Source organism: Clavelina lepadiformis, chromosome 9 (genome assembly GCF_947623445.1).
Source record: "Clavelina lepadiformis chromosome 9, kaClaLepa1.1, whole genome shotgun sequence".
Classification (NCBI taxonomy): domain Eukaryota; kingdom Metazoa; phylum Chordata; class Ascidiacea; order Aplousobranchia; family Clavelinidae; genus Clavelina; species Clavelina lepadiformis.
The window spans coordinates 5,803,956-5,815,870 of record NC_135248.1 but is presented as its reverse complement, the minus strand read 5'-3'; the positions used below and the strand labels follow the sequence as shown (position 1 = coordinate 5,815,870).

Sequence of the window (11,915 nt, the reverse complement as noted above, 5' to 3'; positions counted from 1 at the left end):
AAACGCGAAAGTACATGAGGGGTTCCGCGTTGACAAAAAGGTTGAAGAGCACTGCTTTAGATACATCATGCATCTTTAGTTTAGAGTGTTTAGAAAAATGTATTGAACAGTTTTTTTGGCAGTGAATAGTGATTTGTAATTAGCTAATTTCCTTTTTCAGAATAGGCTAGGTCTGTGTTCAGATCTTTGCCCTTCTTTACTACAATAATCGCCCTAAAAATAATAAGTTATTACCAAACAATTAATTTTCTACCTTGCACTTAACGATTTTAACTTCTGTCTACTTGGGCTCCCAAAGATAGCATTTTGGCACTAACAACTTTCGCAGGTCACAGGCATCAAATTAAGCAGTCGATCAGTTACTTGTTTCACGCAATACATAAAACAAAGATTTACAACGACTGATACAAAAACTCTTGACAATCTAAATATGTACAGAAAATAAATATAGCAAAGGGCCAAATTAATAACTTCGGCGTAACAAAATGACACCAGTAAAGCAAATTTCACAAAAAACATCCCATTTGTCTGAAGCAGGCTATAGGTTACGTAAGTAAATTTTTACAATAATTACAGCGAAAATAAGTTTCGCAAAACGCAACTTTTGATCGTGGTGGTAAACGCATCCGAAAACCACTTCCTTAATGTTAACACAAAAGTGAGATAAAAAGCATATTAACATACAATATTAGCGGTTAGCGCACAAATATCTCGCAAATAACAAAATATTAACCTTAGATTTCTTAGATTTTCCGAGTTGACCTCACCGCTAAGTTCAGTATAAGAATTATGTTATGCAAGAACAATGCAAATTGGAAATTAATAAAAGATACACGTAAACAAGAGCGTTATTGTACAATCCATCATGTGTAATGCGCACTGTATCTTGAATTTTGTACCAGTTTTGATACAGTCAACTGAGGCCCTGGGAAGAAATGTACATGGGGGCCCAATAAAATCACAGTAGATAAAATTCCAGAGGAGAGGCAGCGCAGTGCATAGATACCGTTAGATGACCACCTCAATACAAGTATACGCCTCTCCTGCCGTGCAGGGGTTAAGTGACCAAGAGATCCTGCATATGACACACTTCATTAGACAAGGTGGAAAATGAAATAATTGGGTCCCACAATAAACATATTATTTCTCCCATGCCTGTTTGATGAGAATAAACAAAAACAAAGCTTATATTACCTCGTCGGAGTCGTCGTGGTAAGATAAAATGGCTCCATTTCGCGGAGTATCCCGCTCTCCATTTGCCGTCACGTCGACAATCACTGCATCGTCGTCATCAATAACGGATTGAGTTCCAGCAAGCAAACCATTCTGCCGCGGCGCTTCGTCATTGTCCTGTGATAGCGGGGTGTAACGGATCCTGAGAAGGCTGTTGAAATGGGAAAGTGACATTATAGCCTTCGAATAAATTATTACAATTGTCCTCTGCAGTAAATATTGCCACGGATCTTGCCAATACTAGCCTATGGCCATGCTTGGTCAGCTGGAACGTAACAGAGCTTACCATTACAGTTTAAAACGAAGTGAAACGAAACATATTATTGACTATGTCGGAATTGTGCAGCTTTTGTGCATACCTATCTCTCTTCCGATACAGAACATACACAAGCATGCTTCCCAGCGTTAAAACTGCAATAACCAGCAGAACTATGACCCAAGTGCTCGGTGCTTTCGGAGTTGGATGTGTGTAAACTTGGAAATCATTTTTATCCACACCATAATCATTTTTGTTGATGTCAGTCTGAAATGCAACAGGGATGAGGGGAGTTGTATACACTTCAAAGTGATCTTTGTCCACACCAAAATCATTTTTGCTGATATTAGCCTGTGATGTAGCATTGATTACACAAAACATCAAATTTCAGGATGTTCATTGTTTATATCAAGGAATATTGCGTCACGAACACAGTAGCTATTAGGCTAACTTACTGCAAACACATAAATGGGCATTTCAACTTCAATTGTTAAAAATATTTGAATTAACAATATCGAATAAAAAATTATCCACACTTACTTTGGCACAGCTCTTCTTTAAGAGTTTAATGGTTTCTTTTGGCTCATTTCCAACGCATCCGTCACCAGGAATTTTTCTATAACCCTATTTATATGTTGTGGGTCATGTATTTAAATGTTCTGTGAGCGAATAACAGAAAGACAATACACAGCAACTAATGGTGGAACTGACGAAAGCCAGCAATGACTTGCTGAAGCGCATTTATTAACTCTAATTCAGTGCTTTGTGCTAACACTAAATTTAAACTGGATAGTGTTGCAGCGATGGATTTTAAAACAAATGTTAACATATCACTTTTTCATTTAAATAATAACAAAATCCGTCCTATACTATCTGTTGAAACACGACAGCATTATGCCATATTTCGACAATTGATTCACAGTATCCAGCTCCAGGACATTTGAACATTTACAAAACAAACAAAAAGGGATAAATTGCCCGTTGAGCTAACTGTGATATGGATAGTAAAATAACAATAAAAAGCTAATATAATTTTAACTTCACCAATAAAAAAAAAAAAAAATTCAATAGATATTGATACCATGCTACACTAGCAATTTCATTGATTCTGGCAACTGTGAAATTAGCCAATACAGGCACAATGGCACATACGTGGGTCACTATAACTTCTTCTTCATCATCAATGCAAATATCTCTATTTGAAGACTGAGCATTTGGGTCTTCCACACAGTTTCCGTGTTCCTCTCGTTTGAATCCATAGTCACTGTTAAAATATGTAACAAACTCTTATCTTTATGCATACGGTTTATTTTCTGGACAGTGTTTATGGTTAGAAACAAAGGCACATATGTTATTGGCTTCTTACTGTAAATTAGAGAACACAAATTACAGAATGATGTAATAGCATTTCAGTATTTACCACAAGAAGTCTGTAGTTGTACAAGCGCAAGCTTTTGTGGTTGCTGTGGGGTCAAGTTGGTCTCCGTTTCGGCAAACAGTGCCCTTTTTTCGTCTTGTATGTGTGGTGACCTTGCCCAGTTGACAGTCGACATCTGGTATACTTCCTATTTTGTTACTTGCGTGGGCTGTCCAAACGACGTAGTCATCTCGCCCACCTACACGTTTTAAATGTTTCAGACTTAGTTGGTATTGATGCACAATTACTAATTACAGTGAAAACTCGCTCGCTCAAAACCAAACGGAACTATTCACCTACTTGGAGTTAATAGAAAATGGTACTAGGTATTTATGGGCACTAAAAGGTATTCTGGCGAGACTAGTCAAGGTACTTTAAATCAACAACCCAGATGTGGGCTAAGAAGACTTGGGTAAACAAATTCACCGCAGCAACTTAACTACGTGTGTAATTCATGACCAGTGACAATGACCACAAAACATATTTACAAAAAGCATGCATGGCCAGTATATATAGTATACGCCATAATATAAAGTGGAAAAGTAACCAGTAAGTGTATAATAACTTACACGGCTGACCCAAAATGGAATCAAAACTAACGGTCATTGCAACCCATGATTTATCACCATGAACATCCCAACCCCATATGCTGACGTCAGCAGCTTTTTCACCAGGTTCTGCTGACACGCCAGTCACTTGAATTGGAGTGTCGGAGAAATTGTAAGTGTGCCAGCATTCTCCTTCATCCAGTGAAAACCTGTCATTATGTTGGTTAATGAGTTTGAATTGTCAGATTCAACATATTAAAAAAGCTTTCATAATTTTTAACAAAATGTGCAAAAATACAACAGGGATGTACAACAAACTAACTTTAGCTGATTGGTAGGATCTGATGTTGATTCAACAGCATAGAGGATGCCTCCTGCATCGCCAATTCCATAAAAATGAGGACCTTTAAGTTGAGATGGTTGATTCCACGTGTAACCTCCATCCACACTGACATACACATCAGGAGGACTGAAGCTGAGACCATCTCCTGCAAAACACAAAGATCTGTAAACTGTGTTATGTTTAAAATAAGACAGCCATGTGAAATATTGATTGATTTAAAGTATCTTTGCGTTATCAGAGCTGATGTTCAACGGAAACACACTCATATCATTTTCTTCATTAACAATTTTATTTCCAAATTTCTTTGCTTGTAAGATTCAGATTCAATTGGCCCTATACCAAAATATACTACTTGTATTCTCATAAATCCGAATTTTTTTCGATTGGGCACATCTAAGTAGCAATGAAAGTAAAGCACTGCATCTTACTATCGTCTAATGCTTTTGTAACCTACCTAGGTTTCCATGAGCTAAGATAATTCCAACAGTGCTGGCACTACTTAACGGAAAAGATGGTAGGCGAACGTGCTTTGATGCACTGAAGAAGTTGTGGATTTGAAGATTGCACTAAAACAAATGATAAAAAAATTTGAAACAGTGTGAAATTAATATACAAAAATAAATCAATATGACACTTGATATCATAATGTATTCATATGCAACAGTAAGCGCAGCATAGTAGGACGACAAAAGCAGCAGGAAGTATTACGAGACAGGTTTGTAAAGCAGTGTTTGCACGATAAATGGATTTTAAAATGCGCTTCTGTTCATTTTGCTTAGAACAATAAGTACCTGTAAATTATGTCAAACTTATACAAGATTAATCATCATTCAGCACATAATTCATCATAGACCAAATGTTTTAATATCGAAGACAAAATAACTGCCTGGGGTTTAGTGACAGAAGCATATTAAGGGGAATCACATAAATCGAGCAATGAACAAACAACAGAATAATGAAATGGCAAAACACCAAACATACCATTAGGCCACCTTATGCTGGATTAAATCTTGAAAGCTGAAGTTAAATATTGAACACTTTACTAACTGCTACAGCATAAAACTGCAAATCACTTCTTTTAAACTAAATACATGATGAAGATTACTTACCACTTTTTCTGTTGTTGGACAGTTAGTACCATCAGGGCGTGTAATTGATTGCCATGTACCGCCTTTATTGAATGAAATAAGGGAGTGGACAGTATTTTCATCACCGAGTTGAGAAGTTATGTAAACTCCATTCAATGACATTACCTGGAAATAGTAGCATTAAATGTATATCTTCAACAAAAGAGTTTCTTATATTTATCCATTCACAGATGTGGCATGATTACTGTGTTGCTGTTTTTAATGTTTGACGCTATCGACAACTGTATCTGTTTTCAAAGAACATGATCTATTAACGACAGTGGTTTCCAACATTTTTTGTACCATGACCCTTTTTAGCAATAAAAAACGACCTAATGACCCCATTCTTAAGTTTGTTTCAAAGGTTGTCATTTGATATCGCCTACCTTGAAAAAAACAAAAAAAAGTCTGTTTAAATCTTTCCCAAGTGTTCCACTTGACATATTTATAATCGTAACCTACTGCACGGAAGCTCATTTCTGAAAAAAATGAAACTAACACATGAAAGCAAAAAGATGTGCGTAGGATAAAACATCTGCAGCTATAACATAAGGAACTTTATGTTTTGTAATTGGTTTCGAGTGCTTAACAGCACCCGCAGTCCACATCCTAGACACCAAGTAAAACATTTGCAATTTAACAGTCGAATCAGAGTATACCTTTCGTTTTATTAACCAGGTTTAATTTTCTCAAAAATGAGTTTATGAAAAACAGCTGTTTTTGAAAGACTTTGCGACACCCAGAAAAATTACTGGCAGCCCCCAACAATTTTAGTTTCCGACGTCCAAGATTGAAAACCTATGATATATGGCCTGTGATTTTCCTCAAGTTTTGGAAAAATATTGCAGAAAAAAACAGTAGTTAAGGTGGGACTTGTATGGCTACTTGTTCTATGGACACTGTGGCTTTTGTAAAGACTTCCTCTTGCAAAGCAAAAGTGTTATGGAGCTGAAGGTAACTATCGGCTTTAAAAAGTTAAAGTCTGCAATAACTAACTCTCAAAAACCTCAGAAAGACGTCCATATGAGTTCCATGGAAGCAGAACGATTACAAGATATGACAGAGACAAGATCATTTAAATATTTCGAACAAACTCAACAGCATTCTGGTATTAATTAGTTTTGTTATGTAAACATATTAATAGATATCATATTAATATATTTAGTCAGTATGGTATATACAATTTGAACTTTCAGTGATGAAAACATTCTTGTTTTGGTATAACATATTAGCATGAGACTTATTTTACAAATATATAAGTCATAAAATATACCAGTACTCAAATACCAGAACATAAAAGCTACCGAACCCAAACATGCAAACAGTGATGGCAGGTGCTAAAAAAAGATAGCCTTAATTGAAAGAATTGTCAACAAGCATGTACCAGACAAAACATTTTTCAATACTATATAGTGGTTAAGCAACTACCATCAAAAATGTATCACAAGTTTGACATCATGACATGTCAATGTAAAACGCCTGTGTCAAGCATGTTGACTTCATATTGTGACGCCATATTTGCTGCTACCTTGGTCATAGTTGGAGTCAAATTTGCAATACATTTGTCTGTAACTGCTTAACCACTGTATATTATTATTGAATATCCACTATTTTGTCCAGTATCTTTAGTGGAAACTCTTGTTTAGTGTAAGGATAACTTGAGGATTTAGATAAGCAGGATTTAACTTTGTACCATGCTGCATACACATCTCAGCATCACAAAATAGTGCAACCGAATGTAGTATTTCAAAGTGCACATTATAGCGTTAAGCTATTTTCCAAAGTGGTTTGTCTTATGCAGCATGTATATAGTTCACATCATATCAGTAACTATATGCCAGCAATTTTGTTTATGATCCAGGGAAACTTTCTCAGCTAATATGAGTCAGCTGCCCTTAGCTGACTGACTTGTTTGCTTTTAAAAAAATTCAAGTTAAAATTTCTTGCATGGTTGCGATGAGTTGATAATGCAAAAGATTTGTTTCCTTTTTAAGTCACACAAGCAAATCTCAATATGCTAATATGCTGAGTTAAAGAATTGTGAGCACGTGGGAAAGAAATGGGTATATATTTACTCAAAATACGTTTACCTTATATTAATTATACATTTAGAACAGCCACACGTGCCACAGTGTAAAACTGCAAATGCTATTATATGTATGCAGGATTTCCTGTTTCTTTATCTATCATGGCAAAATAAGCAGCAGAACAAAGCTACCGAATACTTTGACTGCAGATAACATGACAATTATTTTCGACTGCACAGCACAAACCTTACGTTGGCTCATTTTTTTTGTACAATACTAAATAACATGGGCAAAGAATTGAGCAACATAACTATAATACAAGAAAGAATATGAGCCACCATAATTATCAAAGGTAACTCGAAACCACCCACAATATAGTGAGACATTAGCCTGGCTGACATTTAAACCCTTAGCAATGCGCCTTGGCAGGATAGCATTTCGTTCTAAAGTTACTTAAGTCAATAAAACTTACTTTGTAAAAGTCTGTGATTCCGCCAGTATTTGGATAGAGATGCTTGGAAAGAGAAAGTGAGTAAACAATGCCCCTCTCATCGGAAGTATAAATGTCCCCATATCCGGTGTCTTATTACAACAGAAGTATTTCAATAAAAAAGCATTATCGCAGGAAAAACTTTAACGTTTAAGCTTTTTTGCAAAATTATTGTCTGAAACATCTTATCAAACTTTGTACTTAATTTAATATGAAAAACCAAAACACTTTCACAAACATTTATCAAATGTATCTGGATGAGTGTATGAACAGTCTGTATGCAATACAAAATGACATTATACCCAAAGGCTTATCCACATGGACAAAGACCATATCTTCAGTCATATCCAAAATTGAGTAGAACTGTTCAGGATTAATCAGTGGGAGTTGAGCCGCATTCCACGCATGGCCCTCGTTCTTCGAAACGTGCATAACACGACTTGTATTTTTCTGAAAATCGAAGAGTCATTTTACAGAGAGCTCTAATATTCTACTCTTCCTGGAAATATATATGTTTTTTAAAAATAAAACTTCAAGCACATAAAAACTGTTGTTATAGAAATACAAATGCTTTATGTACAAAATTGTACATACGCAAGCAATAAATGTATACATTTATATTCACTGTAAAGATATTGTTATGTAAAACTCCAGCTGGTGTAAACATAAATACAACAAGCAAGTATCATTTAAACATATAAACAACCAGTAAGTGTAATAGATGAAAAGTTTAAAAAAGTGATTATTGGTACACTTCATGTCATTACCCCTGTAAACTGAATGGATAAAAAAATAAAATCATTCTGCACGGCAAAGCTGTGCACATGTTGTGCAAGAAGTGTTGATTTTTCTGATGAAATGCTATGACGATACAATTCATTTTCGATACTGTTTGCTGCAATTAATGTACAACATTAGTAACACCATATTTATCCCGTCAAAGCAGAACAAATAAGTAATCAAAGTACAGTGAGCCAGGTGTTTGTCTACCTAACATTTGCTTCACAAAGCTTATCAATTAAGCAAGTTATAAAAGGAATTGGCAATGAGAAGCTAATATTCCTGCTTACCTTTCAATGCATGTTGAGGATCAAAGGTGAAATAAAGGAGATCAGAATTAACTGGATCCCAGTGCATCGCAGGAACATAATCCTGAATTTTTTTCCATGTGTGACCAAAATCCGTTGACAACCAAAGTGCATGAACACCATCGGATTGTGATTTGGCTAGCAGTCTAAACAAAGTAAAATGTAAACGCGTTTACTCAAATTAACCTGGTTGTAAGAAAACAACTCATCCCATGATAGTCTGAAATATGTTTATTGTTTATAGTGTGATTACAATACTGTCTGTTACAGTCAATCGCATCATCGGTATCATCAAGCTACCTTTTATTATATGTAATAATTTGTATAAGATCTATGTAAAAACACTTAGTAACATAATAAGTAGAATTGTAACGCTCTTTACATTCCTTTATCTTACTTGAATTTATCCTTTGGATGAAACTTAAGAGTAGCCGCATCCATCTGAAAAGGGCAAGTATGCTTTTGGAAATTGGCTCCAGCATCATCAGTGATGTAAAGACGAGTGTTTTGCGCAAGAAAAGAAAATGGGGAGTCATAACCGACAAGTATAATCTGCAAAAAGTTATTATGATAAAAAAACATTTTCATGGCAGACAGAAAGCAACAAAAGACTTACTTACCAAGAAAATAATGATAAATGTGTTTGATGAGTAAAAAATCACCATAATTATATATTTAGTGAAGGGCCCTCCACCCTCCAGGTGGCTGATCCTATCATTGCCATCTTAACATCAACATAATTTCTGTTGCATTCTTGTATTCTCATATCAGTTTTTAATCAATTATAATGATGCCACATGCTAAAAACGTAAGCAAACCAGACACAGATCGAATGACCCAAGGTATATTAACTGCTATTTTTCGACATGTGAATACATAGATATATATTGACTACAATTTTGATTTAATATGCTTAGTTATGATGCATGAGAATAATTTGTAATTGCAATGGTTTGAACTTCACTGCAATTGAAACTAATCGATTTGTTTTTATGCCCTGAGCGGCTCCTGGGAGTCAATTGGAAACTAAGAGGTTATCATTTGTTGGGTACCACCTTCTGTCAACCTCTTGATAAAAAGCCGTTCTGATTTGTGACCGACTGAGTAAATATCATATATACATGCATTGTTTAACAACACAGTATTTTAACATAATCCTTAGTAAGACTATTAACTACAAAACATACCATGGTACTGTCCACTGGGCTCACTTGCATACCATAACTTTTCCGAATGTAGTCATTATTTAGTTGAGAAGATATATCCGAAAAAGCTCTGGAAATTCAAACTCAAATTAATATCTTAAATCCTAGTGTTAGGTGGCAAGAGATGCACTTGCTTCCAAAGGCCATTAAGGAGCTAAGGCTATGACATTTGCAGTTAAAAGCATGTTTTATTTACATTGTCTACTAATTTACATTAGTATCAAACTACCAGTATGCTAATTTTGATCATGTTGATATTTTTGAATGAGAATAAATGTTTCACATGACAAAATTAATTTCTGGATTACATGTTATTAGATTTAAACAAAACTAGGGTGCTAAATCCACACACATTAGGAAATTTAAATATCTTTAGATATATTACATATAAATATATATGAAACATGAAAGTAAAGGATAAATCAGTAAATTAAATGAAAAGTACTTTTCCTTACTTTCCACGATTAATACTTCGATAAAGCTTTGAAGGTTGAATGGCTATACCACCAGTCATTGTTGTAAGCGCAATTATCACACCATCTGTGCCAGACCATGTTAAAGATATGGAAGGATTGAGATCATTTCGAAAAAAATGCTGCAAAATTGTTTAAGGGTAAATCCATGAAAAGCTCAGTATAAATTTTTTTTAGCTAAGCATTGTTATTGGACATGCATGCGTAAAACATTTTATAATTTCTTTCATACTCACTGAATCCCTCATGTTATTCAACTTTGAAACATAATCTTCTGGAGTAGCGCATGTATTACTGTTATCTGTTTCCCTCTTCTGCCTTTCATTTACTTTAACTTCATGACTTTCTTGAGTTGTGCTACGTTCATATCTTTGTGAGGACTTTTCAAAGGTTATTGTGGAATCTGAGGCAAAAACGCAAACCCCCATACACAAAATAAAGGTCAACACTAGACCTTCACGCTGAAGATGCACCATAATCTCCCTGGCAAGCTTGTGACCAAACACAAATGTGCAAAAGTTACAACAATTACAGACACAAGATATACATAGAATATTTTAAAGCAAGTGCAGTACGATTTGCATCAATACAATGATTTCTGAAATGAAAAAATGGTATATATTATATATTGAATATGTATATATATATTAGAGCCCTGCGCAGTTGTGAGTACCCACTAGAGCTTGGCTGCGATTACGGTTATCCTCGCAAACTTAACTGCTTTTGCGGGTATGATTTTAAATGTGAGGCGGGAACTCACAATGGTTCTATTGTTTTTGCGGGGCACTTGCCCGCATTGTAAAAATTACAGGTTTTATATATTTGGTGATTGAATTTACTTCTGTTATGCACAATGATATCAACTGTTTTAGTTAACTTCACAATAATAAACCATGATATTAAATGATGCGTAAAATTGTCTGCTTGTTGTCTTTGTCTTATTTTCAACAATACAGCAAGTCTAAATGCAAACCTTTTTTATTTTATCTTCAAACATCCTGTTTTTTCTGCCAGTAAAGCAGAATATGAAGAATATTGTCTTTGTTGTTACACTACAGCTTCCAGTCACAGTAGAAAAGATAATATTTATCAGATTGCTTCATGCTGATTTTATTAGATTAACGATCCCGACTGACGAGAGACTATGACATGCATAGAGACAGACTTGCGACTTAACCACAAAAAAAATCAAAAAAGAGAATTCCGTGGCCTATACGGGCCAAGAAGAGACATGTTATTTTATCTATTGCTAACAATACAAAAAAATTTAAGACAAAACAAAGAATCTAGATTGACAACTGTCAACCAGCGCATAGTCAACGTTTCTATTTCTTACAACTTTAATCAATTATTTCTTATCTTGTTATCAAGCTCTGTTCCTACATAAACAATAATTGCATTGTCTAAGATTAGTTTTACCTCGCATTGAGAATGAGTATAGTTATTACTCGAAAGGTCTGCAATAAATGTGTTTGCATCTATTCTGGCTCTAGTGTTTTGTTTCAAATTACTAAAGATAAACAGCTGTTAGTAGCAACTTTTGTAAGTAAATGTGCAAGCAGAAAACAACATTAGTTATATATAGTCGACAGTTGTGGCCCAATGAAACCTTGTTTGCGATTGTTACATGACTATAGCTTATACCAGGTGGCAGACACTAACGTCTTCCATGAGACATCACAAATACAGGGAAGATTCCAGTAATAGC

The 11,915-nt window shown here is 34.9% G+C and overlaps 1 protein-coding gene across 2 annotated transcripts; it reads right to left on the bottom strand.

The window, feature by feature from the left end:
• Window positions 1-343: 343 nt before the first annotated feature.
• Window positions 344-10,828, bottom strand: LOC143470515 (sortilin-like). Of its 2 annotated transcripts, none has more exons than XM_076968691.1 (18): window positions 10,444-10,828; window positions 10,190-10,329; window positions 9,717-9,804; window positions 8,927-9,081; window positions 8,512-8,675; window positions 8,209-8,336; window positions 7,744-7,891; window positions 7,424-7,533; window positions 4,907-5,050; window positions 4,252-4,363; window positions 3,777-3,942; window positions 3,476-3,663; window positions 2,910-3,105; window positions 2,642-2,753; window positions 2,030-2,113; window positions 1,593-1,840; window positions 1,195-1,384; window positions 344-1,075 (listed from the first exon to the last, which is right to left on the bottom strand). In XM_076968691.1, the coding sequence occupies exons 1-18, from the start codon at window positions 10,681-10,683 to the stop codon at window positions 1,058-1,060; spliced, it is 2,631 nt and encodes an 876-aa protein (XP_076824806.1). In that variant the 5' UTR covers window positions 10,684-10,828; the 3' UTR covers window positions 344-1,057. The 2 variants fall into 2 exon arrangements, with proteins under 2 accessions (XP_076824806.1, XP_076824807.1); XM_076968692.1 differs by having other exon boundaries at window positions 1,593-1,756.
• Between the last annotated feature and the right edge of the window lie 1,087 nt (window positions 10,829-11,915).

Excerpts from the sequence above, each read along its gene's own strand:
- LOC143470515 (XM_076968691.1), bottom strand. The coding sequence starts at position 10,683 with ATGGTGCATCTTCAGCGTGAAGGTCTAGTGTTGACCTTTATTTTGTGT. Across the intron at positions 4,364-4,906 it reads GTCCAACAACAGAAAAAGTG|TGCAATCTTCAAATCCACAA; the intron begins GTAAGTAATCTT and ends CATTTGTTTTAG. Across the intron at positions 2,754-2,909 it reads ACAACTACAGACTTCTTGTG|TGACTATGGATTCAAACGAG; the intron begins GTAAATACTGAA and ends ATATTTTAACAG.